Raw genomic sequence first — 26,757 nt, forward strand, 5'->3', positions numbered from 1 at the left:
AAAAAAAGGAAAAAGGAACGCGCCTGGGAAATTGACTGTGGCAACGAGGTGACGCGCCCATCACTGACTTGAGTCGGGAGTGGCATCTTGTGTCGGTGACTGCAGTGGTGGAGGAAGGACAATGTCTTTAGTACACGGGAAAACAATTCACCTTTTCAATGACTTTCAGGAAAGAATTAATATGCTCGGTCGAATAAGATCAAGCCCCTCCTTTTTTTAATCACTTTACTGCGGAAAAAAATTTTGTTTCTATAATTAGATAATACACAGCGGAATAGATTACTTAAAAATTAGTTCATAAATCGAGGTTGCACATCGTGATAAAAGTATATAAAAATTTCAGAATTGGAAAATCTTTTAAAAAAATGTTGAATGGGGATTACCACAACGAAATTTGAATAGTTATTGGAATGGAGAAAAGTGATTTGAGAATTTGGTTTTTGTTACCACAATGCAACTTTTTGAATAGTTCTTGGACTGGAGAAATTGATTTGAGAATTTTGTTTTTGTACGTACGCCATTGTTGTTCACACTTTTTGGCATAGAGGAACATGAAGACCGGACAAACAGAGGACTATAAACACACACACACAGAACACGAAAAAAAAAATCTGCCGCGGTCAGAAATTAAATGAATATACTGCACAGAGGCAACCGTGGAATGAATCAGATACATATCACAGCACAAACACAATGAGTTGACAACGACGGGACAGTTGCAACAAAAACAGTAAATACAGTCAAACCACGACCTTCAGACAGAGGAACCCAGCGATTATACTGAACAGATAATATAAACAATAAACTACAACAGCACAGACAAGCTTTTTCAAATATAATAACCCCGAAGCAATTTTAAGGTTACTGCTTGCACATAAGCCTTACAATATTCTAAAGCTGATTTTTTTCAGCCGATTAAACTGAACTGTGATGATGCGTTTTCCCGGTTTTTCCCAGCTACTGACTATTTATCATTAGGCCGGTGTCACACTTGGCGTTTATGCCGCTGTGCTAAAAATTCCGCAGCGTCTTTTGGCTGAATATTCTTTCAACCTCTTTTCTATGATTGAGCAATACCGGTCTCCCAAGAATCTCTAAATAAATTTATCCAAATCAAACATGTAAACAGTTATTTATCACCGAGTAGAAACTCGTAACCGCTCCTGTTCAAACACATATTGCGAAACCGGCCTTTATGGAGCGAGGAAGCAGATTAGTGATAAACACACTCGGCTCGCATACCTGTGAACTCAGGTTCAAAAGAATGGTTTTTCATTAAAATGATGGGATAGTTCCTCAAAATTGTTTGGGGTTGATTTATTCACCGATTCCCTTTGCAACCGTCTATAATGACCTTTCTGCAGCGAAATGATGTTGAAGATGATGACGATGATAATCTTGTTGACAACGATGATTTTGATTATACTTTAAGATGATGATAAGGATGATGATGTTGATTATACTTTAAGATGATGATGTTGATTATACTTTAAGATAATGATGAAGATTATATGACAATGATAACGATGATTATTAAGATGATATGACAATGATATTATGAAGATGATATGACAATGATAATATTGTTGACAACGATGATGATGTTGATTGGGACGACCTTTAAGATGATGATAACGGTGATGTTGAAGATGATGACAATGATAATCTTACTGACAACGATGATGCTATTGATTATGATGACCTTTAAGATGATGATTACGATGATGAAGATGATATGACAATGATAATCTTGTTGACAACGATGATGATGTTGAATATGACGACCTTTAAGATTTTAAAGATGATGATGAAGATGATAATTATAATGGCAAATATGGCTTGCATTTGCTGCACATTATCACTTTAAGATTCAATAGCGATGGGAATTGTGGTAGATAAGGAGTAAATAGTTTTTTTATTGTGGGTTTACTGTAAATTTCCAATATTTTTTTAGTATTATAGCCCTTTTTTTACTTACCTTGTTATTGAAGTCTTTAAGTGCATTTATAAACATTTTATTTATGCAAATTTACAAGTATAAAACTTCATCAGATAGCATTAATTCAGCGAGCCCACGTAGAACATGTAATCATTATTGTTCTTTAATTTATTGCTAATTTCTTCAGTTTCAGTAGATGACGTGCGAGTTGCTAACGCTGTTGTTATAATGGTTAGGAAGAGAAGGGGGGAAAAAACACGGTATTTCATGGAGAGTTCTTGTTCTCTCCCGTGGTTGCCTCGGGAAACACATTTCACCTTCCTTCCTTCAGACGTCCCTTTGTCGCGCGCGGGGCCCGACTTGGCGCGACGTGCCAAGTAAAATATGGCACCTCGCGAACCAGGCGACAAGACCCCCCGGGAGAGGAAGAATAACAAACGAGCGCGGATGAAGACGTAATAATGCTGCCACTTGGACCGTGAAATTATCATTCCGCGCCATTCGTACCGACTCGCGATTAACAAGAGTCGTCGAAAGAGGGGTGAGGGGATAAAAATATATGATCGAAAATCTCTTTTTTTTTTCTTGCTTGTATGTTCTAGCTGCGTCAAAAATAAAGAGTTCACCAATGTTTCGGTCGAAAACTTGCAGTCGCCATCGACAGGGTAGCCGCCTTCTTCGACGAACTCTTCACTTTTGACTCGGCTAGAACCCACAAGGTAAGAAAGTCACTGGTATTTTGAGATCCGTCAATTCTGCACGTTCTTGTGACGTACGTCCCTGAAAATTGGCAATTTGAGATACGTCATTAACGTTCGTTTTAGATGTTTATGGAGTCCATTTCGAGAGCAAAATAGTTCATAACTTCACAGATTTAGCAAACTTAGTCTGTGTGATTAAACCGTTTTTGTCGATTTTGACAATTTTAAGTGGTTTAATGCTCGGTTGATTTTTTTTCCCGTCATTAGGTAGCCCTTATTTTATTCCGGACGTACTTATTTCTAAGACTTTAACTGTGTACCTTCCTTGCATTCGTTGTTCTGCCATGAATATTTTTGACGGATATGTACTTAGTGTAAAATGGCGCACAAACGGTGATAGTTGCAAAGATTAGGTGCCTTTTTACACGCATGATAGTGCATATTACACAGAGTGTAATACAGGCTTAAGAACTGACATCAGCGGATTATAGGGCCGGTCGGAAGCTAGTCTATATCCGAGCAGAATATTGCGTTAGAAAAACTGCCGGGATAGATGTCTGAGGATACACGCGCGAACCGGTGACCTTGTGTTGCTTGCCACAGCGCACTGCTGGTCGAGACACAGGACGAGCGACAGGAACCATGCACGTCTGAACGACGAACAGAATGAACAGCTGAGCACTCGGTCAGCACACGTTGAGGAGGCAGGGTGGACTCCCATCGGTACCTACTGTGCACGCGTAGAAGGGTGGAAAAACATGCCGATAGCCGCACTTCAAAGCTGTACCAGAGAGTAGAGAGCCAACCAAATACTCAGGCATGCATCAAGCAAGCAAGCAACATTGAAAATATTTGTGGCATAAAATCAAACTCAAGGAAGGCATCGAGTTAAAACTTTATGTAATGATGGAAAAACATTTGTGCGTGGAGTCCACGCGAGACAGAAAGAAATATCCTGCTTATAATACTATTAGGTATAGAAAACATAATTCTCTTTGGCTGAGGTCACAGATAAAAAATTTAGTTATGCAAGTATACGAGAGCTAAATTATGCTATTGCGCAATTTTACAAGAGTGCGAGTATGCAAGTTTGTTAATGTAAAAGCGTGCAAATGTGCAAGCGTGCAAGTACGGAAGTGTAAAAGTACGCTAGTGTTAAATTATGCAAGTATGCAAGTGTACAAGTGTGCAAGTGTGCAAGTATGAAAGTGTACAAGTGTGCAAGTATGCAAGTATTCAAGTGTACAAGTATGCAAGTGTACAAGTATGCAAGTGTGCAAGTGTTCTAGTATGCGAATGTGCAAGTGTGCGAATATTTTGCGTCATTCATACCTCTCCCCTGCCGTCTCCTCCTCATGCGGTTCTCCCATCACGTTCCAAACTATTCTCCTCATGCGATCGGAATTATCGTAACACTCAAAAATTGTGGCCTTCTCAGCAAAAATGTTACACTTCAAAAACAAACAAAAAATGGCGTGAGAGACAAAGCCTAAAGTATATTTATGGCATTATTGTTCTATCGACAGTGTTTGTAATCAACTTTTGTGGTGTTCAGTGTTCGTACACAAACATCACGTGATGCTCTGCGAGTGACATTTAGACAATGGTCTCGACTGGTACTGCTTTAGATAACTGTTAATATTAAGACAAGTTATGTGTCACAGACTGTGGTTTGTTTCATCTACCTACTATACCCATCCTCTCCCCTCTGGTAACTTTATTCCTTCAGTTTTATCCCTTCCTTTTCTATAATGAAGAGTATTAACAGCAAACATACTTACATTTTTGAAATAGCGTGCGAAACATATTTGCAGAGAAAAAAATAACTCAACAGTTTTGTAGTAGGTTCCAGGTCTTTATTTTATATTTACGTTTAACACGTTTAAGCATGTAGACATTTTGTGTGGCCGAACTTCAGTAAAATGAAGTAAAGTATATTGGGCATACTTTTAACATCATTAGCTGGCAAAGTTTAAGTTTTAAAATTTTTGTGCAGTATGGATAAGGACAACCAAATTAAAATAAATTACTGTTTTTATAAGCAATTCGGGTGGTTACTACGTGCTATGGTCATACATATTTCAGAAAATAATATATTTATTTTATTTAAACTTTTAAAGTCTTAAAAATCTAAGGATTTTAAAAGGCTGTGTGAAATTAATTTTTTTTTTCTGAAAAAAATTAAACCATATCACAAAAGTAGCCAGTAAAGTTGTCTTTAAACATAAAAACTTCCAGTTTAATATATTAAATTTCATTCTTCTTATCCATTCTGCACGAAAACGTTTCAAGGAAACATTGCCAAATAATTATGTAAAATGTATGCGATATATATTTATCATTTTGTGAAAGATCAAAGGTTAGAGTGTTTAACCAAGTGGAACGTAAACATAAACTAATGGCCTGAAATGAGACATTCTCCCATAACAAGGTAGAAGTGACTAAAGTAAAGTTTCCTACTAGGAAAAGAATGAGCTCTATATGAAATATTTTAAACCACAGTTTAATAACAGTTCCATAGAAACAGTTACTTAAATGATTGTCTCTACCCCGCCTAACTTCACCACCGTATCGACAGTCTGGTAGGGGTTGTTGGGGAAGTATTTTGGTTCCTACATACGCGGATAAGAGATGGCGGTCGTGAAGACATGGTTGGTGATTGGGGTCCCATTTTCGATGGCATATAGGGGTCCTGTTTCACAAAGTGTAAAGTTTGTTATAGCCAATTCACTTCAACATGTTGTTTAATATAACGTAATATTGTGTTTCCCAGTGGATCAAGTAATAACTTGTAATTGCAAGTGAATAATTAAAATCTTACAAGTAAATTGATTCTAGCTGACAACTGTACAGCTTGTTAGATACAATTTTGGGTTGCCAAAATTTGTAGTTGATAATTATAATTCACCCATTTATACAGCAGACTTTACAATTTATAAGTGATAAAGAATCGTTAATTTTCAACGGCATATGGTCTAGGAAATACAATACATTCAGTGTAGAGAACTTTCGAAAAAGACACCGGATTTGAATTATGCTCAAGATATCCGAGTAATGACAATTTACGAAGTGCATTTAAGGATACGCCAAGAGCGGGTAAGTAGTTCTGTTTCCGTATTTCGGTTTTAAAATGCATTTTTTTAAAAAACTGAATATGGCTTGAACACGTGTTTTCAGGATAATTTTTAGGCCTGAAAATCCAGGTGCAAATATTATTTAAAGCACTTTAGGGACTTGCATTGCACTTTTATTTGCATATATCCGCCATATAAAATCACGTTCACCCCCTTGAATTTCACAATTCCCTATGCACGACAAAAATTAATGCATTATCCTAGTCATAACTTGTTTACGGCATTTTTTTATGTGCAACATCATTAGCGGCATTTGGTGGTAGCAATTTTGTAAATGTGACGGAAGTGTGTAACAACCACGGTGCGGCCAAATTCCCCGAAGCCAAAGGGAAACTTTATAGTATTAACGGTTAAGTAAATTTTAAACTTGATGGGCAGTATTTCAATACAATTCCTTGCCAAAAATTAGGTACAAAGCCGAGGTTTAGTATTTTTTTTAAGGTTTTTTTTTTCTACTTTTATCGGAATAGTTTCATTATGTAGTTTAAAATTTCGGTCCGCAAATGGAACAGTTGACGTAGCAGCTCCTGCAGCGAAATCTAGCGGTCGTTGCGGAAACTACGTGCGATTCGCGCCCAGGGATTCAGTTGAAATTCCACCTTAAATTTCGTGACCGAGGATTGCATTATACGTGTATTTACAATGTGAGAACACGTGAATTTACCCGATACCCAAGGTTAGATGTTACACATCTCTGGTGAGTACTGAAAAAAAAACTAGCACACATTATAATTTTAATTTTTTTGACGTGACAACGTCTAATAAATCGATGAACGCCTGCTGCACGCACAAAACAGTGTCCCGTTACGCACAGTGTCCCGTTACGCTGTGTCCCGTTACGCTCATTGTACGCTTGCGCCGCATCTATCTCTCTTCCACTAGATTGGAACAACCATCGATCTGACGTTTTCGAGGCACATTAAACTTGAAACACCCCCATTCGTTTCCTACTTTTCCTATCATCGTCCTAAACAGAATAATACCGATTGGAAGAAGTTAAATAGGAAACATGTATAAAAGTTATAGTTAAAATAATCTCTTCGTTAAAGTAATAAACATATTTGAATTAATGAGTGCAAATAAAAGTAAATTTATCAATTAAATTGTATAATTCATTTCACTCCTTCTTTGTATCTATACAAAATAGTGATAATTCAATAAAAATGATTAAATTTGATTTATAAAAGTATGCAATCATTTCATCAATGTTTTGTTCTGACGTTGTCACGTTAAGCTATCGTCCGTAAACCGACATTACAGACAATCAATTTTTTTTTTCCATAACCCTGAAGCCAAAGTTTGACGGTGAGATTCCAGCTCATCCTGTGTGTTCGCTCCGCGAATGATCTCGAGGCGGCTGAAGGATTCCCTGGCCGCTGCCTCGTCGCACGCCTCAGGCTGGTGTCTCCACAGCTGGCGTCACAACCCCTCCTCACCCCCCCCCCCCCCCCCGGGGGGAAGTTCGCGGCCGCTCGGAGGAGAACCCCGCGCTAATGAGCGACTCGGAGCGGCGCGGGCGTCTGAACGCGCAGCGCGCATCGTTAAGGCTCTTGCGCACGTTCAGTCTCTGCTCCAGCTCCCCGGGCACCATTTCCGATACACGCATCTATCGCAAAACTACAACTGCACGTTCCGATAAGAAAAAAAAAAAAGTAAACGGAAGTACTGACTTTTTTGACGTGACAACGTCAAATAAATCGATGAACGCCGGCTGCACGCACGAAAAAGTTTCCCGTTACGCACATTGTTTCGATACGCTGTGGTTCCGTTACGCTCATTGTTCCGTTACGCTTTCGGCGAGTACAGTAATAATAGGTTATGTTACAATTGACTAAAAAATTATGGTGATTCAAATAATTGATGATAGATATTTTATTACAGTTTATTTATATGAATACTTGTTCATAATTATATTTACACTTTATAGCTAAACGCCAGTTTTTTAAATTAATTACAAGTCATCTACACGTGAACTGTTTCGTCGACTGTTTATAAAGTGAAGTGAAAAGTTAATGTGTTTTTCATTGCTTATTTCAACAACAATTTCGGCAATAAAGGTTAATTATTCTTGCATTTTATAAATCTGATTACTAATATAATTTAAAGTATTTATTCTTTTATTATTAAAATAAAAATGATTCAATTTTATTCATAAAAGTATGAAATCATATCATCATTGTTTTGTTATGACGTTGTCACGTTAAACTATCGTCCGTAAACCGGCTTTACAGACAACCAATTTTTTTTTGTGGTTTTCGCTGTACGTGGCAGAGAAACCTCAAGAATTTACAAGAAATACAAATACAATGTTAAGGTATAGGCTGTTTTTGATACAATCATTTAACTTATTGTTCCTATGTAACTCTTACTAAACTATAGTTTAAAAATATTTCATATAGTGCTCCTTCTTTTGCTAGTAGGAAACTTTACTTTTATCACTTCTACCTTGTTAAGGGGGAATGTCCCATTTCAGGACATTATGTTATATGTACGATCCACATGGTTAAACACTCTGACCTTTTTGAGTGGCTGAACTTTCACAAAATGAAAAAAAAATTGGTTGTCTGTAAAGTTGGTTTACGGACGATAGTTTAACGTGACAATGTCATAACAAAACATTGATGAAATTTTTGCATACTTTTATGAATTTGAAATTAAATCTACAATTTAATTGATAATTTTACTTTTATTTGCACTCATTAAATCAATTATGTTTATTACTTTAACGAACATATTATTTTAACTATAACGTTTATACATGTTTGCTATTTAACTTCCTCCAATCTGTGTTATTCTGTTAAGGATAGGACAATGATAGGAAAAGTAGGAAACGAATTGGAGTGTTTCAAGTTTAATGTGCCTCGAAAAAGTAAAATCGATGGTTGTTCCAATCGAGTGGAAGAGAGATAGTTGCGGCGCAAGCGTACAATGAGTGTAACGGGACACAGCGTAACGGGACAATGTGCGTTACGGGACACTTTTTCGTGCGTGCAGCCGGCGTTCATTGATTTATTAGACGTTGTCACGTCAGAAATATGTATCATATACATTTCACATAATTACTTGGCAAAGTTAGTTGGCCTACCCGTTTGCCGAAGAGATTCTCAGCCCCTGCGACCGCCGGTGACGCAGCCCGCCCGGCACGGAGTGGGCGCGAGTTTGAAGCGAGTGGACTTTGGTCGTGAAGCATCGGGAGAAGTCCTCCATATTGCCTCGGAGTGTCTAGAATTTTCGATTATAGTCTGGGCCGGAGATTTTTGAAAATCTACACGAAGCGTCCCACCGTGGTCAGCATGTGCGTGTGTGGAAGCGTGCGCTGCACTGTCAGAAACTAGATGTCCGAACCGAGAGACGATACCTGCGTTCTGCTACCAGCCTGAATAACGCTCGAGTTTAGGATGAGGTGGGTGCACAGTACTGGCTGAATAATATTATTGAGTGAAGGAAGCTGGAACACTCAGAGAAGACCCATCTGCTTTTGGCAATGTCCATCACGTTTTTCCCGCCGGGAACATCACCCGAATAGTGTTGGCGTTAGGCGAGCGATCTGACCACTTCGTGCATCTCATTTGTATTATGTTGACAGTTTCTTTATCGACATTAAGGTATTTATATCGACATTTTGGTCTTATTATCGACATTAAGGTATTTTTATCGACATTGAGGTAGTTTTTATCGAAATGTTTAGACGATAGATGCCTGGGAATCTAACCCAAAACACTCCGTGCCGAATGCCGGCTTGCATCTGGCTGCACTATAGATGTCGGCTACGCAACCATCGTGGGCTCTAGTAGGAATTTTAAATATAGATATTTTCATGAAATTAAAAATTAAATCAGCACCTATTTGATCATAATAAGTAAACAAAAAATACTTCAGTTTTCAAATAAAGTATTTTTAATAATTTCAACTCTTTTATTATTTTTGTAATCGTTTTTGTTCTCCTAGTCGGAAGGTTCAAAATAATTTTAAATGAGACTTTTGTAGTTTATATTGACCAAAAACAAAATGCAACGGACTATATTAATTTTTAATTATAAATTTATTACCTTATAATTTTACATAACAAGCAGTTATTTTTGTCCAAACTATAACGAGCCGAAAGGTGAAGAGAAGGGTTAAGGCTATTGCGTGCATGATGTTCGAGGTTGAGTTGCCCAACTCCACTTCAATTCCGCGCGCGCGCACACGAGGCGACGACTCGCTCGGCCGGCCACCTTAATGACGAGAGAACTCCACGCCGACGACAGGACAAATCCGACGTAACGGAATAATAACACCGCTGAAAGGAAGGGAGGTGAAAAAAAATGAATTGGGTTCCACCGAAGAATAGCGGTTGAAGATTTTTTTTTTTTTTTTTTTACTCCATCGCTTCGGGTATACTGACGAGCAAGGTAGCGGAAAAGGAAAAAAAAAATTTTCTGGGACACTTTCATCCCCTTTTACGTGTAAGACGTATTCTCGTCGGCGGGAATCCTTTAAAAAAAGGAGGACCAAGGATGAGGGGAAAGTCGGAGAGAGAGAGAGAGAGAGAGAGAGAGAGAGATGGCACATCGTCCTTCAAGGCTTCTGGTTTTAACGAAGTGCTTTATGAGTCGTGCCTCTCCACCCAAGGTCATTTGCATGTAAAAAAGCTCCGAGCCTGGCTCTCATTCCACTGGTCCGTGGTAATGCGGCTAAGGGGGAAGGGTGTTTAAGGTGCGGCGCACAGCCTTAAATAATGGTCCCCGGGCGGCAGGAAACGATGTCGCGGCGCATGTTGAATGTGTCTCCGTTGCACCGTGAATCAAAAACGGCGGGATAATAGGGGCTACGTTTCTTTGCCGGAGATCATGAGCCTGAAAGACCTCGCCTCACGACACGTCTCTCGCATTTCCCCGCCCTCCTCTCCCCCTTACTCTACTTTATCGCCAGATTTTACTTATAAATGGATATTACGATTTTTTTTCTTCCAGGAGCGCCAGTAAATCATCGCTTACTGGTCGAAATCTTCGACTGTCTAGGCCCAATTCACGTGCGCTCCACCATATTCCCTAAAACTGGCATGCCCGTTAAATATTTAACGTTTCAGTGTTTGGATTTTCCAGTAAAATTATTTGGAAGAGTGTTACATATCTGTATTGGTGAATCTGCGTTCTGTTAGTTAAAGATGACTTTGTTTAGTTTAGTTTGCTTTATTTGTTTTAGTTTGGTTGGACATCAAATCACACTACTTGGTTCTTTGAAATTGCGTGAAGCCATTTATTTATTTTATTTATAATATCCACAATTATGTCATTTATCTCCACACATCTAAGCTATAATTTTGTATTTCATAAATGTAATCCAAAATAATTATTTTTATACCGGTTTTATTTTACAGCTGATGGGGTAAGTCAAACTCAGAACGTAAATAAAACTGAATAAATGTAATGCTCACGAGTGGGGCACTCGATGGGGGAGGGAGAGGGAAATAACGAATAATGTAGAGTAAGATAACTTTAAGGCTCTTTGCAGGTTCTTCGTCGCCATGTTTGCTACAACCAGTATGAACCTCTATTGTGTAGGTACTTTATTGAAGAAAAATTCATATTCCATATTTAGGCTATGTTTCATATTACTTGCCGAAAACACAGATGGCGGCAAATAGCATTCGATTTTATAGCATGCTTTCAAACTTGCGTTCTTGTGTACTTGCATAACCAGAAATATTTTTATTCCTTTGAAGACACTGGCCAAAAAATTGTTTTTAATGCAAAAATAAAAATATTGTAATTTTGTACAACACATTTCTTTGGTTATTTTTCAAAATGACTGTATGATACACGTTTTCGGAAACAATATTTCTTGTCGCGATTACGAAAATTGTAGAATAATTTGGAATTTGTATTAACGTTACATAAAAACCTACTTTTTTAAACCATGGAAAGGATAACTGAATATTAAATAATTGGACTTTATTTGTGTTATTTATCTTTTTAATGTGCAAAGATAATATATGGGATAGTTATTCAGTGAACTTTTACAAATAACTTTAACTAATTTAGGTACTGGGACAACATAAAGAATTAATGCCTGGTTAGGAATCCAAACCTAGTATTATAGCGAACATTGTTTTGTAGAGATTTTTTGCTGTCAACAAATTTAAAATATCTATAATTTTAAATAATTATATCACTTAAATTTACAAAAAAAAATTCAGTGTACTTGCACACTCACATATTTGTACACTCGCATACTTTCTCACTCGCATACTTTCTCACTCGCATGCTTTCTCACTCGCATGCTTTCTCACTCGCATGCTTTCTCACTCGCATGCTTTCTCACTCGCATGCTTTCTGCCTCGCATGTTTTCTCACTCGCATACTTTCTCACTCGCATACTTTCTCACTCGCATGCTTTCTCACTCGCATGCTTTCTCACTCGCATACTTTCTCACTCGCATGCTTTCTCACTCGCATGCTTTCTCACTCGCATGCTTTCTCGCTCTCATACTTATTACTTTGATAATTACTTTTTTATACACTCGGATACATATACACTAGCCTGTAAGCTTGTATATTTGCACAATTGTAAACGTGTTTCAATTATGTATTTGTGTATCCTACAAATGTTCTAACATACGATTATAAGTTTAATTTATAATGCGCGTGGCGGCTACGAGCCCATTTTTGGTAAAGGTACAACTATTGTTATAAACTGATTAGTTTTCATGTAAATAAACCCTTCAATTAGTATTTCGTCAAGTTGTTTTATAGTACAAATGTAGCAACTTTGTTTATTACGTTACTATTAATCATTAACATTGATTTACAATTCAATTTATTTGGATTAACAATTATATTTAAAAAAAAATTAAAACCAAATTACTACGTGCAGAGGAACTGAAATATGTAACGAATATTTTTTTCGTGTTTACAAAATGTTACAGAAACTATCATAAACAACAATTCAAACATTAAACAGATGTAGTCCATTTGAAATACAGACATTAACAACTATTCAATTTTATCTGACTTACTTCTGAAAAAAATAATACATATTTCAAAATATTTCTGTAAATGACTCAGATTATAATTTTTTCACTCAAGGAAATAACTTTTTTAATTTGAGCGTTTCCTTGCACTATAATAATGCCAACAGTTCCACGAAAGTGTCACAATGTTTCCGAAACCAACATGTAGCCAATAAGAAACGAACTTGAAGACTGCAGTTATCAATAAATTTTACTGAAAAATTTAAGCCTTTGAGAAAATTGGCAGTAGCCATAACATTTTAATGAAATCTACTCTGTAGCAGTGCATTTATTAGTGGCATGCATTAATATTTTTTAGCAATTAATATTGTAGGAACTACAAAAAGTACGTTGTACACACTACACTGTATGATGAATTTAATGAAGTATGCCACATGATTTTTATTTTTTTATTCGTCAACACTAAACGGCAAGATAAATTGTACATACTGCAACATTTTTACTAAGATTTCTTGAGACAAAAGATAAATGAATTTTGTGATAGCTTCAACATTGTTCAGCATTTGGTTGAAATTTAATATTTATTCCTTAGATACTACTGAATTTTCTAAAATTTGCAGAGGACGCCACCCAAAAAGGGCATATTACGCCATCTTCCAAACATTTCCGGTTCAAGAGGGAATGGAAGGGGATGAAAGTTACGGTTTCAGCCAAAATAATTACCACCCCACACTGTAATTTTTTTTGTAATTGGAACATAAATATTCACGTTAAATCACAGAAATTTATAAATCTGTACACTTGCGTGAAAAAACTGTAGATATTATTTGCAGTAATACTGGGTTCGTATTCTTACCCGGGTGTTTATGCTTTGGGATTTCTCTGTATTTATAATAGTTAAAGTTTTTGTAAATTTTCCTGAATAGCTTATCAGTGTTAACTGCGCACATAAATAAGCAAAATAAAACAAATAAGACAAAAATGATTGTTTATTGGATTATTTTTCAACAGTTTGGAAAAAATTTGTGCTTGAATGAAACGTTAATAAAAATATAAAATTATGCGTGAATTGTCTTAAGTAATACCCAGTATAATCTCGAAAAACATTTTTCATTATTACAAAAATAACCATAGACATGTGTTGCATAAAATTAAAATATCTATCTTGTATTACTACAAACTATTTCTTGACAACTGGTTTACAAAGAAATGTTTGTAAAAGTATACATAATTTTTTTCTGTTTACCGAGTAGCTAAAAAAATCGTACTTCGTGGGATTGTATACAATTTTTTGGACCTAGTTCCGGCAGTGTGATTTTTATATGAACAGTGGAAGATCCAGAAAATTTTGGAATGCTTGACAATGCGATTTAATCTAAAAGTTTTCCGAATCAAATACCACAATTCGACTCTTACATAATGTCAGTTTCAATCTTCGTGTAGATTGCGTGATATAAACTAGCATTTGTATGTGCATTAATCCCCGCACAACACAGTAGTAAATAAACATTATAAAATTATATAATAGTTAAATTATAAAACAAATTGTGTGTCCCTAAAAATACGCGAATCGGTAGATAGTATATGATTATTTGTGATTTTTTTGATTAACTCGTAAATTCATTTTTAAAGACAAAATAATTATCGTGGTTAAAAATTCACGAGCCCTACAAATTGACAAAACATAAAATTCAGGGGCTTCATTTTTGTTTCTTTATGACGCTTTCTACATCCGATTTTTTGGATTTTTTTAATGCTTCACCCTTAAAAATTGATTGCAGTTTCCAACAGTGTTTTATTTCACCCATACTAAGTGCATATCTATGCCACATACGTCACAAATTCATAATTTACAGGTAATAATTTACAATCTTTAATAAAGTTCCTTCAATAAAAGAACCAATTAAAGCTTTTGTTGACAAAAACATATTATAAATCTTAAAAATAAAAGTAGCCAGAAACTTTTCAATTTATTTAAATGAATTTGTTGCGAAATCCTAGAGAGACTTTTCTTTGATTTATTACCACTGGCTTTGTAATATTACTTGGTTTCTAGTTCATTCTAAGCATTCCTAACTTGTGGTAAAGTTTAATATATGGTTGGCTCTGGCTCGAAATTAGAATACGTATTCCGCACTCCATTCATCATACTGTGTTAATTATACGACCTATCAGCGTTAGCTTACGCGACAGAATGGAATCCGTGGTTTATTCCTGTTTTTTTTTGTTCTCTGAATATTCATCACTGACACCACGCATTTTGATTATATGCCATGGACAAAAAAACACTGCATCTCTAATTAAGAATATAAGCCATGCGGGAAACAATACTTTTTTCATGTTGTGTTCTTATACACATATAACGGCCCATGATAAATGAATAAGTGGAAAAATGTTAAAAAGTAACATATATTTTTATTGAGAGTACTATCTGTTATTTGTTAACTTACCTTAAGATAAGCCTACGATAATAATGATTTTTATATAAATAAATACAAAAAATCTTGGTTTTTATCGTTATCAGCTTAAAAACGTTATATATTTATATTTTTCAAACTATTATGAGACCAAAGTTCTTCATTTATTCTTGGGTAGCTGCTAATGTATAAGAAATTACAGTGAATTATGGTAAATTTATAATCGTTTCTCGCTCCGCACTTGAACAAATGACCATCAATTCACACTCTCAAACGATTTGACATATTTTTTTTTTTAATTAATAATAACATTACTATTTTTTTAACGAAAAAACTTAATTTTGGAATCGCAAAAATATTACATAATCAGTCCTTAGGCGTTCTGATTTTTTACTAAGGGCGCTGAACTAATTAAAAAAAAAAAAGTTGATGATCTGCACGGCCGTCCAATCTTCGATAATTGCATTCCATTTGTATCGGAGGAAAATTCCAAACGAGTCTCCGAACGCAGAATACATCCTCCTGATTGACTTCAGGCGTTGTCAATAGATGGCTGTCGCGAGAGAGACGCGACCGTAGATTGGACGCTTGCAGGCACCAAGGAGTAAAAATAAAACAAAAAATGGAAGGGGTTCGGATGTGAAGGGGGTTGTGGAGGGGGAGAGATGTTAGATGGAATTTGGAAGGCAAATTGAAGTTTGCCAGGAGAGGGGTAGCTCTACCGGCGGGAGTGAGAAGGGGGGGTGTATTAGAACCCCTCCAGAATATTGCTGCCAGTTTTCTTGGAGAAGCAACAAAAAAAAAACTAAGCGTGAGGGGGGTGGGACTTTGGCCGGGATGATTTCTCCCCCGTCTGGATTCTTTTCTCGCGTCTTTCTTTCTTCCTTCAGTCTTCTCTTTCTCTCTATCGTCCTGCACCCGCCCATTGTCGGCCAGTTGTTAAACATCTCGTCGTCCTGGCGTAGGCTCGCTTTGCGTTGAATTCCTTTCTCTTTCTCTCCCCTCCGTCACCCCCTGGTTGTTCCTTTTTCTCTGCAATCTCTCTAACCAATTCAATTTCCTTCTGTATTAGGAAAACTGTGTCTCTCAGAGTTTTATTCCTAAACGAAATTGTAAAGTGACTCTGGGACGTGACAAGGTTTTCCAAGCTTCGACGAGACCCTCGCGAAAGCAGCGAATTGTGTTTCTGGTGGAGAATCAACACTTAGAAGTTTTTATGGGGAGGAGGAGGAGGGGTAAAGTATTAAATGTCACGACAACAACTCTACGCAAACTCTTTAAGTATTTAGCTTACTATTAAAAAAATACTGAAATAATACTATAATTTAAATTTCTTCACTACTTACCAACCTTGTTTAAGTCTTTATGCAAAAACACTTAGAAAAAAATATATAGGCTAAAGGGTTTCAAGTTAAAACTATAAACATAATCATAAGTAGAATATTATTTATAAGCGGGCAACAGCATTACTGCGTCCTACACGTTGGTATTCGCTACACACTTACGTTTATGTAACGCCTTCAGTACATCTAGAACTTTCGTCATTAAATTCAAAAAAATTGTTTTCTCAGTATTTTTCTTTCAATTATGTAGAAAACAGAGCGTAATATTATCTAGTACAGTTATGGAAAAAAGAGAACAATTTACGAAACCTCAAAAGATTTTCATACCACAAGTATAATCTGGAAAGCGTGAAAACATATATACATTATATACAAAATTTATGGTAAAATTCAAACATTAAAAAAGTAAAATTTTACTTAAAACCTTTTTTCTTAATTTAATTGCTATCATTGCATTCTTAATTAACTCTAACGGAGGAATTGGAAGAATGTTTTTTTTTAAATTGAAATTTCTTGCGTAATTTTTCTGTAAAAATTAATGTGAGCGAATCTTTCAGTACTCGGCTATGATGTGTAACATCTAACCTCGGTAACAAACAAATATGCGTTCTCATGTTGCAAATACGCTTGTAATACAAAAATCGGAAACGAACTTTAACGTAGAGATCTTTAAAATAATCCCGAACGAGATAACTATACGTAATTTTTTTTTACTACATTTCGGTCGCGAATCACACGTAAGTTCCGCACCCGCCGGTAGAATTCTCTGCCGGAGCAGCTACGTCAACTATAGAATCATTCCATTTTTGGACAGAAATTTTAAGCTTTATAATGAAACTGCTTTGACAAAGAATGAAAGAGTCTCGAAAAAAAAAACTGAGCCCCGGCGTTGGACCTAATTTTCAACAAGGAATTTTAATGAAACACTGTCCATCCCGTTAACATTTATTAAAAAAAAGTTATTACTTCGAAGTTTACCTTAGGCTTTGTGATCTTTGGTTGGGAAGCCTAAGATGTAAGTACATCAAGTTCTGTCCCTGCCCGAACACGCCCGAATATTCACCTTCGGCCAACCTCGGGTTTATTTATATATATATTTACATTTCTCTGTTTATTTTAATGTAGCTATACTAACCTAACTAACCGTCCATAGTGTTTTAAAAGTGTTTTAATGTAGCTAACCTAACCGACCACTTTTAATAATTGAATTCATTTTTTCCTGCGCAAAAATAAAACAAATCCCGAGGTTGGCCGAAGGTGAATATTCGGGCGTGTTCGGGCAGGGACAGAACTTGATGGACATCTTAGGCTTCTCTCTTTGGTTGGCGCCATCCGCCAAAGCCAGCAAGCAGCACCGTGCGTTCCACGTTCCCGTGCCTCTTCTTGCGTCGCATTCACGAAACGGCTCCAACAAAACGCCGTGTGCCGAGAGCTAAAGGCCGGTCCACACGCAACGTTTTCAGCAACGATTTACCTGCGCAGGTCACATCATTGTAGACAAGACGTAGCGTGTAGACAGGAAAACTGCGCAGTTTTGTGAACTGCGCAGAGACGGAACACGGAGAAGGAAAACTGTGACCTAGAGCATTTATGTCCGCGCAGTTTAGTCGACCTGCGCAGACTTGTCGTAGCGTGTGGACACTTCCTTCCTCCGTCTTCTCCGTACACGGGGCTCGGTTCTCCCTCGGTATTTGTGCCGGAACAGTGTAATATGTTCAACGATGACCGATTTGCGACAGTGATCACGTGTGAATTTCTAACAGGGTTCATTGGTCAGTACAAGTCCTTTCCGTTGTTTGTGGCGGGTCAAATCAAAAGAATATAGCGATAGGGACAAAAAAAGGCCAAGAGTATGAAGCACTTGTGCAAAAATACAAAGAGGTTGACATCGCGTCTAACAGAGATGAAATCACAAAAAAAAAAAAAACATTAATTCTTTGAGGTCGGTACAACGGAAAGAATTGGCCAAAGTAAGGAACTCTCGCAACTGATAGGTAGAGACCTGCAAAATTCGCGGTTTCGATGGCCTTCAGGATAGACTGCACATACCCCTGTACACTTGGGCAAATAACGCAAGTTCATTGGCTGCCGACTTGTAAGTCGTCTCAGATGGTTTGTCTGTGATTCGATCCTTCTTTGGTTGAGGGTTTATAACTAACTGGTTGATATTCGTCCAGATGAACAGTAAGCGAATAGCAAAATTATCTAAGAGGTATGTGTGTTTTAATTCTAGCCTATCGCCGAATGAATCCGCGAATTTAGCAGGTCTCTACTGATGGATTAAACTTGGCTGCAAACTGTGTTGTGTGGACACGGCTAAACTGCAACCTTTTGTTTGCACAGTTTTACCTGCGCAGTCAAAACTGTGTGCAAAACGTTGCATGTGGACCGGCCTTAAGGTGCTACTCGTCGACATGCGCACATTAAAGTGAGGCTGTGACTGATCAAGTGTTGTGGACGTACTCACCCAGGGAAGCCTTCTTTTCACAGACTAGAGAGCCAAAACCCGAAGTTCCCCAAAGTTCATGCTAGCTTTTTTTTTCCGTATCTTTAATGTAGATATTCTAACAAAATCAACCGTCCACAATGTTTTAAAGTAATTACAATGTAGCTAACCTAACCCAATTGACCGTTAGTATCCTTTTATCAACACATTTACAATGAACACAAAAAAAAACGAAGATGCACGATCGGTAGGGCCCTAAAAAATTCGCGGATTCAATTACCCTCTAGAATAGCCTCCATTATCCTCTGCATTTCTCAAGTAAACACGCGTGTTCATTGGTTACCAAATTGTGAGGCGTCTCCACTGGGTAGCTTGTGATTCGACGCTTCTTTGGTCGATAGTTAGAGACCCGTGAATTTCGCGTATTCAATGACCTCCAGGATAGACTCCAATATCCTCTACACACTCGGGCAAATGCCAACTGTTCATTGGCTGTTGACTTGTGAGTCGTCTCGACTGGGTGGCCTGTGATTCGACATTTCTATGAGTGAGGGTCTCTAATTGGCCCTCAGTCCTCCAAACTAACAGAGAACCAATGACAGAAGCAGCACTAAGGTATAATTATTTTGAATTTCAGCATAACACGAAATGAATCCGCGAAATTCACGGGTCTCTATCGATAGTCTCTCATTGTCCCAGAGAGCTCCAGTTGAAGTGCGAGCCAATAGCAGAACCAGCAGAATCGTACACATGTTTGAATTTCAGCCTATCAACGAAATGAATCCGCGAAATTTCCCGGTCTCTAACGATCGGGCGTTTGGCTCTCTGATCTGTGGAAAGAATGTTTACCCACTCACCAAGGTTCTCCACCTCGCACGGCAGGACCAGAGTGTCGCCGATGACGGCTCTGAACGTCTGTCCCCGCGACGAGAAGCGAGGTGCCGGGGTCGAGTCCGAGGTCGCTCCTGGAAACAACACCCGATACGTCGTTACAAAAAATCAAAATTAAAAATATACATTTACTGTGTGTGTGTGTGCCTAAGTTAAGGCATGCATGCCCACCTGGTCTTCCACTTAATCACATTTCCGTTCTACAAAGAACTTGTGCATCGATAAAAAAAACACAAATTGACATAAATTGACCAACCTAAATAAGAGCAATGCCCAAGAAAATTAAAATAAACTTAAAAATTCAACAAAAACTGAATAAATTAATCCTAGAAAGTAGAATTATTAATTTGAAACCTCTAAGGTGCTACTAGTGGTTTAACGTAGCCTATAAGACATTAAAACAAACAAAGTATTACAAATAAATTGACAATAGTTTTAAAAGTTACTTAAAATTATAATTTAAATTAAAATAACACAAGTTTTGTGATATATAACATTTAATGAAACTACCAAAAATATAAAAATATCTTAAAAATACTTACACATTTTCTAACAAATAATTAACAGACGCACACATACAAGCACACAAGTAGTACGACAAAGGTTCCTCCTGGCCCTGGGTTTAGGATGTGGTGTAGGTTTCGGTGTACGCCATCTTGGATTGTGACGTCATGGCGGCCATCTTGAATGACCTTGATCTAAGATCTTGACATTCAAAATTTGCCAAATAATACTCAAAATTCCACAAAAATGACAAACAATTTACCAAAATTTCCACTTTTTAGGATAAAAATTCCGCCAAAAAATCGTAAAAGTAAAACATTTCCTATTTTGAGGGAAAAATTTCCGTTTTGAAAGAAAATTACCGTTTTTTAATCCTCAGAAATGCCAGTGGCATGAAAAATCCGCAAAAAAGGCTTCAAGTCCGCATCTAAAAGCCGCCATAAGCAGCTGAGGTAAAGAACTTGACAATTAGAATGCAATGTCCGCCATTTTCAATTGTTACATAACCGTTGCAAATTTTCGTTACGGCCGCCATCTTAAAAACCCGTAATTATTATCTGATTTTTATGGAAAAAATCTAAAATTTATTAAAAATATTAATTAATTAACAATCACTTTTTAAATCGAAAATATGATTTTTTTTTCTATTTTATACACATGCTAGTAATACAAGTCATTATTGTGTGTGGTCAGCTTTCTTCAGTTCTTTGAATATGAAGGATACTGCTTTGATGTGCAAATAGTTTCCTACACAAAGCGAAGTATGTAGAAGTCTTAACCTGTCGATCAATATGTTATACCTTCCCATAATGTATAATCAATCTCTTATCCTGCTATCGTCTTCCTTGCATGTTTATAATAAATATTATTAAGATTTCTGGAGTCTTCCGTTTTAACACCAGCATCAAGGTCACATTCGTTATTGACCCAGTTATCATCGCAAGCTTGATCAGAATAATTTATTTTAACACGTCGTTTCCAACATGTTGGTCTCAACGCTTCATCACAGTCTCCTATCTGGTGAGCTTAGGTGAGGTACTTCATCACAGTATTTTATCGTGTCAACCTCAGATGTGTCATCAAAGCATTCAATCATGTCAGCTTCAGATGTTTCATCGCAGCCTTCGATCTTGTCATCTTCAGGTCGTTCTCTGTTGTTCGCATTTTCATGGAGGCATCTAGAATTTGGTGTAAATATATTTATATTTCCCATGGATGTTGCTACTTTCTTTGTTAGTTTTAAATTTTAAATTAGTATCCAGATCTGGGATATTGTTTTTAGCATTAGCATTTTTTCATTTTTCTTAATCACTATAGTCATCTAATATTTTGCCTTCGTTCCACTTCCTCGGTGTTGTAAACCAGTCCTCGTTATCTTTAGACAGCTTAGTTGCACATGTCTTGCAATGTTTATTAAACAAATACCTTCCAACAAAGGATTTCTGACACTGACTACAACTAGATAGTTTCTTTGTAATAATCGATTCTCTCATGACGTTTGGCATTTTTTTCTCAAGGTAAACATTTTGCCGCAGTAACTACAGAGTTTTTTTATACAGCTACAGGCAAAGAACCAGGATACATGTTAGTTTCTGCGACTAATGCCAGATGCAAACAGAGGGTTTTACATTGAAACAAATCCTTAAATAGAATTTTTTGCTAATTTTTCATCAGTGAGTGTTATTTATCTCATACAAGAAACTTGCCGCAAGAAGTTCTGCTTTTCAACAACAGATGCCGCCACGTTTTTCGTAGTAATAAATATTACTTTTTTTATGTGGGATGCAGGATGCTCTCTGTCATTCGCAAGAGAAGGAGAGCTTCGCTAAACATCAAGGATGAAGGAAGTTCGTCTTGCATGATAGTGTTTCTCAGTTGTTTTAAGACACACTAATCGTTTGGTAATAAATCTCTTTAATTTGAATTCGAACAAAATAAAAATAATGTAAGTGCTGATTTGGTAAAATTAATTCACTAAGTAAACGAAACTATGAATAAAATTGCTTATCCCAAAAGAAAAAAATTACTAACAGGGATTGTTTTCTCAGGAATAACCAGAAACACTCGGAGAATATCAGCAGAAGTCTCGCCATGAATGATCAGGAGCACACAGGGACACCAACAACAATCTTGTCAGAAATACCCTGGAGCACACGGAGAATACCCACACTATAATGGCAGAAATATTTAGGAGCACACGGAGAAAACTAACGCTCATTTTCATAAATCAAAGTCAAATAACCACAATAATTAAAAAAAAATAATTAATTATTTTTTTTAAAAATAAATTAAAAAATTAAAAATAAAAAAATTTGCAAAACAATCTGGCTTATGTTAGAACTATAATCTTGTTGAACAAAGGAGAGGTTCACAAACTGGCAGAATCGGTTTTTGGAATGCCAAATGTAAATGGAGCTGTTGGAGCAGTTAGAGTGATTGGAGCACTTGGAGCAAATGGAGGATTGAATCTCTTAGATTAATTGGAGCCATTGGAGTACTTGGAGCGGTAGGAGCACTTAGAGCAATTGGAGCAATTGGGCGACTTGGAGCACTTGGAGCAAATTAAAGCACTTAGATCAGTTGGAGCTGTTGGTGCATTTGGGGCATTTGGAGCTTTGGAGCACTTGTAGCTGTTGGCAAATTGGAGCCATTGTTGCAATGGAGCTCTTAACGCAATTGGAGCATTGGAACATTGATTTTTGGAGCCAATGACTGTTGTAGGCAATGACATTTGAAACCAAAGACTGTTGGAGCCAATGACTTTTGAAATCAATGACGGTTGGAGCCAAAGCCAGTTGGAGCTAAAGACTGTTGGTGCCAAAGACAATTGTAGCTAAAGTCTGTTGAAGTCATAGACAGTTGGAGACAAGGACATTTGGAGTCATTGCATCCTACCGCATCTTGTGACCGATCATATCTTACTGTTGATTCTGGATCGTTATGTCTGTAGCCAGGTCGATTGGCCTCGTGCTCTGAAGACACTTGGCCTTTACGTCTAACATTTACAGGACTTGGTTGGAAGGTAATCCAAGTATCGAAAAATTAGACTTTCACACTAGTCATAGCGAAAACGTATTTTTTTTTCGTCGGATAGGTATCTTATTTAGAGTCGTTTATCGTAGAGAGAATGATTTATAACTCCAAAAATGTTTATGGGAGACAAAACTTAAAATTTATTTAAAAGTTTAGTTACTCATATCACTGACTGTGAATCGGACCAAGGACTGGAAACAATCGAGTCAATCGTTAATTTAATGATTAATTTTTTGATTATTTTTGGAAAGATTCGCGAATTTATAATTTAACAAAAACAGGCTTCCTTGATTGCGGCCAAGACGGTCTACAAATGGCAGGCGCTCTTGGAATAAATAATTACTGCAATCTGTCGGGTGAAAATTAAACTTATATGGTGGCAGCGCACTCTAGCAGGGTACACTAGCAGACGAAAACAAGATGGCGCTTTCCAGCTAACGAAAACCAGATTGTGGTCTCCAGCAGATGAAACAAGATCGCGGACGTGACCACATACTAGTCGGCGATATATAATACACATTGCAATTAGAGATGGGAGGTCAGTCTGTCGGTGGTTTCTGTAGAGAAAAGATCTGTCGTTATTTTATTTTAAAGACTCCATGACAGAAGTTTTTAAATTTTAATTAAATAAAAATTTTATTAAATTATTTTTTATAAATTTCAATTTTTTCTGAATTTTTTGGATATTAATTAAGAATTTTTCAATATGGTGGCAGTGATGTCATAATACAAGATGGCAGAATGTTACTATATTTAAAATTTTATTTATTCATTTTGTTTAATTTCAAAATTTTTCCCGAATTTCTTAGTATAATAATACGGATTTTTCAAAATGGTATCCGTAACGAAATTGCAACGTTCGATTATCCAAAATGGCGGCCGTAACAAAATGTGTAACGATGATATCATACCCATCCAAGATATTGGGCGTAACGAAAAATTCAACATTTCTAGAATCCAAGATGGTGACCGTAACGACAAGTGCAACGGTTATTTATTAATTCAAGATGGAATTTTTAATCTAATTTTTAAAATTATTTTAATTCTTTTAAAAATTTTCTTTAGTTTCTAGCATATAAATTACGGATTTTCAAGATTGTGAGTGTAACGAAAATGTAACGTTTATAGAATACAATACGGTGGGTGTTGCGTAAATCAATTTTTATTAAAAATTTTATCTAAATTGTAATTGATTTTTTAATCTTTTTATATATAAATAACATGTTTTATCCTGTCAGAAATAGTACCGAGGACCGAAATCCTTTATGTAATTAAAAAATTGAAGTAATTTTTGAAATATATTTTTTTGGAATTTTTTCGTAATTTTTTGGTTAAAAATTAAAGATTTCATATTTTTAGTCAAAAATTAAGGACGTGACCTCGGCGGCTTAGGGTGGCTTACTTTTAGGACTATTAAGCTGATTTTAGGAATTTTGTTTCTTTCCAAAGCAAAAATCTGTTAAGGTTTTTCACATTTCGAATTTTTTAATTTTTGAGAAATAAAACGGGAAATTTTCCCTCAAAACGGGGATTTTTCCCTAGAAACAGGGAAATCGTTTAGGTATTTTAAGTCATTTTGAGTAATTTTGAGTCTTTTGGATTCCAATATGGCCACCGTAACGTCATAATCCAAGATGGCGTCGACAATCTTTAATCCTCAGCCTAAAGCCTTTTTAGCAGGACCGGCTATCCTAATTTCTTGCCAAAATTCTTGCTACAACTTTGCCATGTGTTTTAATAAAATAAATAAATAAATTCGTTATAATACGATTATTTTTTAACGTGTCTTTGTTAATAGTTTTACTCAAGAAACTGCAGCAAGTAGGAGAGAACGTGTAGGGAGTATCAGGAAATGAAAGGACTAAAGAGATATAATACTTCCCTGCAGAACTTTACGCAAATCTTAATGCTGCTTTGCGAAATTAACTACATGAATGGAGAGAGAAACAAGGTAAAAAAATTATGGGCGGGGGAAATTCGCAGGCGGCGCAACCAGGACTAACTTCCCTCGCATTATAATTTCAAAGGAGTTGTAGGTTGGTATCCCTAGCTCGCACGAGCTCGCTACGTTTGTAGCTGCGGGGTTATTAACATATCTACGCCGTTCCTGCGTACGTTGTTGGAAATCCTGTATTGCCGCAGGAAAGAAAGAAAAAACAACGTATGAGGTTCTGCTGTTAAAATTGTATCCCAAAAAACGAAAATACTCGGAGTCTGTATTGTTTTGAAAAGCTTTCAGCTTATCATTTGCAAAAAAAAAAAAAATCATTTTAAAACGTCATGCATGTGTAAATTACATGTAAAGACCTCTACAAGGTTTATAAATTCTAGCCTGAAATATAATTGAGCTAAATGCAGTCATCGGATCAAAAGTAAAAGACAAATGTATTTTTTTTAAATAAGTTAACAAACCTCTGATGTGAGCTCCCTTATTAACACGCCGAGCTTCTAGATTATATTCTAGGTCTTGTTGTGTTCTGTGGAACAATGAATTTTTGAGATCTCATTCCTGATATTGTCTTCAGCTCATCAGATCCATTTATCGGTGTTAGACCACACAGAAATAAAGTCGAGGTGTGATGTCAGCTTTACGTGTAGATATAAGACGGCGATTTCTTCTAGATAAATTGTTTACATGTTAGATTTTAATGAACTAAGTACATGATACAGATACTTGCGTTGTGCATTTTAATAAAAGCGTCCAAATAAAAATTTAGCAAAAAAAAAAAGCTGAAGTTTTTGCCACTGCGCAGCGGCCTATAAGTATGTTCAATGCCCGTGCCTAAGGCGTCAAATTGCCGCGGGAAATTTATATTTTTTGTAAGCAAAAAAAGAAAAAAAAAATCACGTTTTCTTAATCGTCATTCTTTTTCTCATTTTCTCTCTCTTTTATACTCTCTTTTCCCTTTTATCTCTCACACAACCCATTATACTGCTTATCTTCTGATGGCATGAAGTTTTTCATTGGTTTATTTTCTTTTTTTTTTCTTTTTTTGCGACACGAGATACTTCCGAGTGGTTCCGTTAGATGGCTCTTCGTCCTCATTGTATCTCGACGACATTTATTTTTTATTCTGTAAATAACAACGCATAATTTCATTTTGCGACTCAGTGCAATCTACTGGGAACAGAATTGCTGGATATTAAATGTTTACTCCGAATTGAAAAAAACTAATTATATACTAGATAGTATACTGTTTCTATTCCTTCCATCCACATCGTCTAGCAGTTTGAAATATATTTTTTATTTCAATATCAATGTTATAAGAGACGGTAAGAGGTGACAAGTGAATAGATGAATCGCGGAATGAATGGGTGAGAGTAATGGGAGTACTCTGAGAAAACATACCCCCCTCCCCTTTCCATGGCTCGTGTCAACGTCTGCCACATTTTA

The 26,757-nt window shown here is 36.5% G+C and overlaps 1 protein-coding gene across 3 annotated transcripts in view; it reads right to left on the reverse strand.

The window, feature by feature from the left end:
• The window catches only part of LOC134538701 (lachesin-like), a 510,913-nt gene that overhangs the window by 168,265 nt on the left and 315,891 nt on the right, over positions 1-26,757 (reverse strand). For all 3 annotated transcript variants that reach the window (XM_063380138.1, XM_063380136.1, XM_063380137.1), the window contains exon 2: positions 19,793-19,900. In XM_063380138.1, coding sequence (XP_063236208.1) covers positions 19,793-19,900 — 108 coding nt within the window. The remainder of the gene's footprint in view (positions 1-19,792; positions 19,901-26,757) is intronic.

The sequence above is a fragment of the Bacillus rossius genome, chromosome 14, assembly GCF_032445375.1.
Source record: "Bacillus rossius redtenbacheri isolate Brsri chromosome 14, Brsri_v3, whole genome shotgun sequence".
NCBI classification, from domain to species: domain Eukaryota; kingdom Metazoa; phylum Arthropoda; class Insecta; order Phasmatodea; family Bacillidae; genus Bacillus; species Bacillus rossius.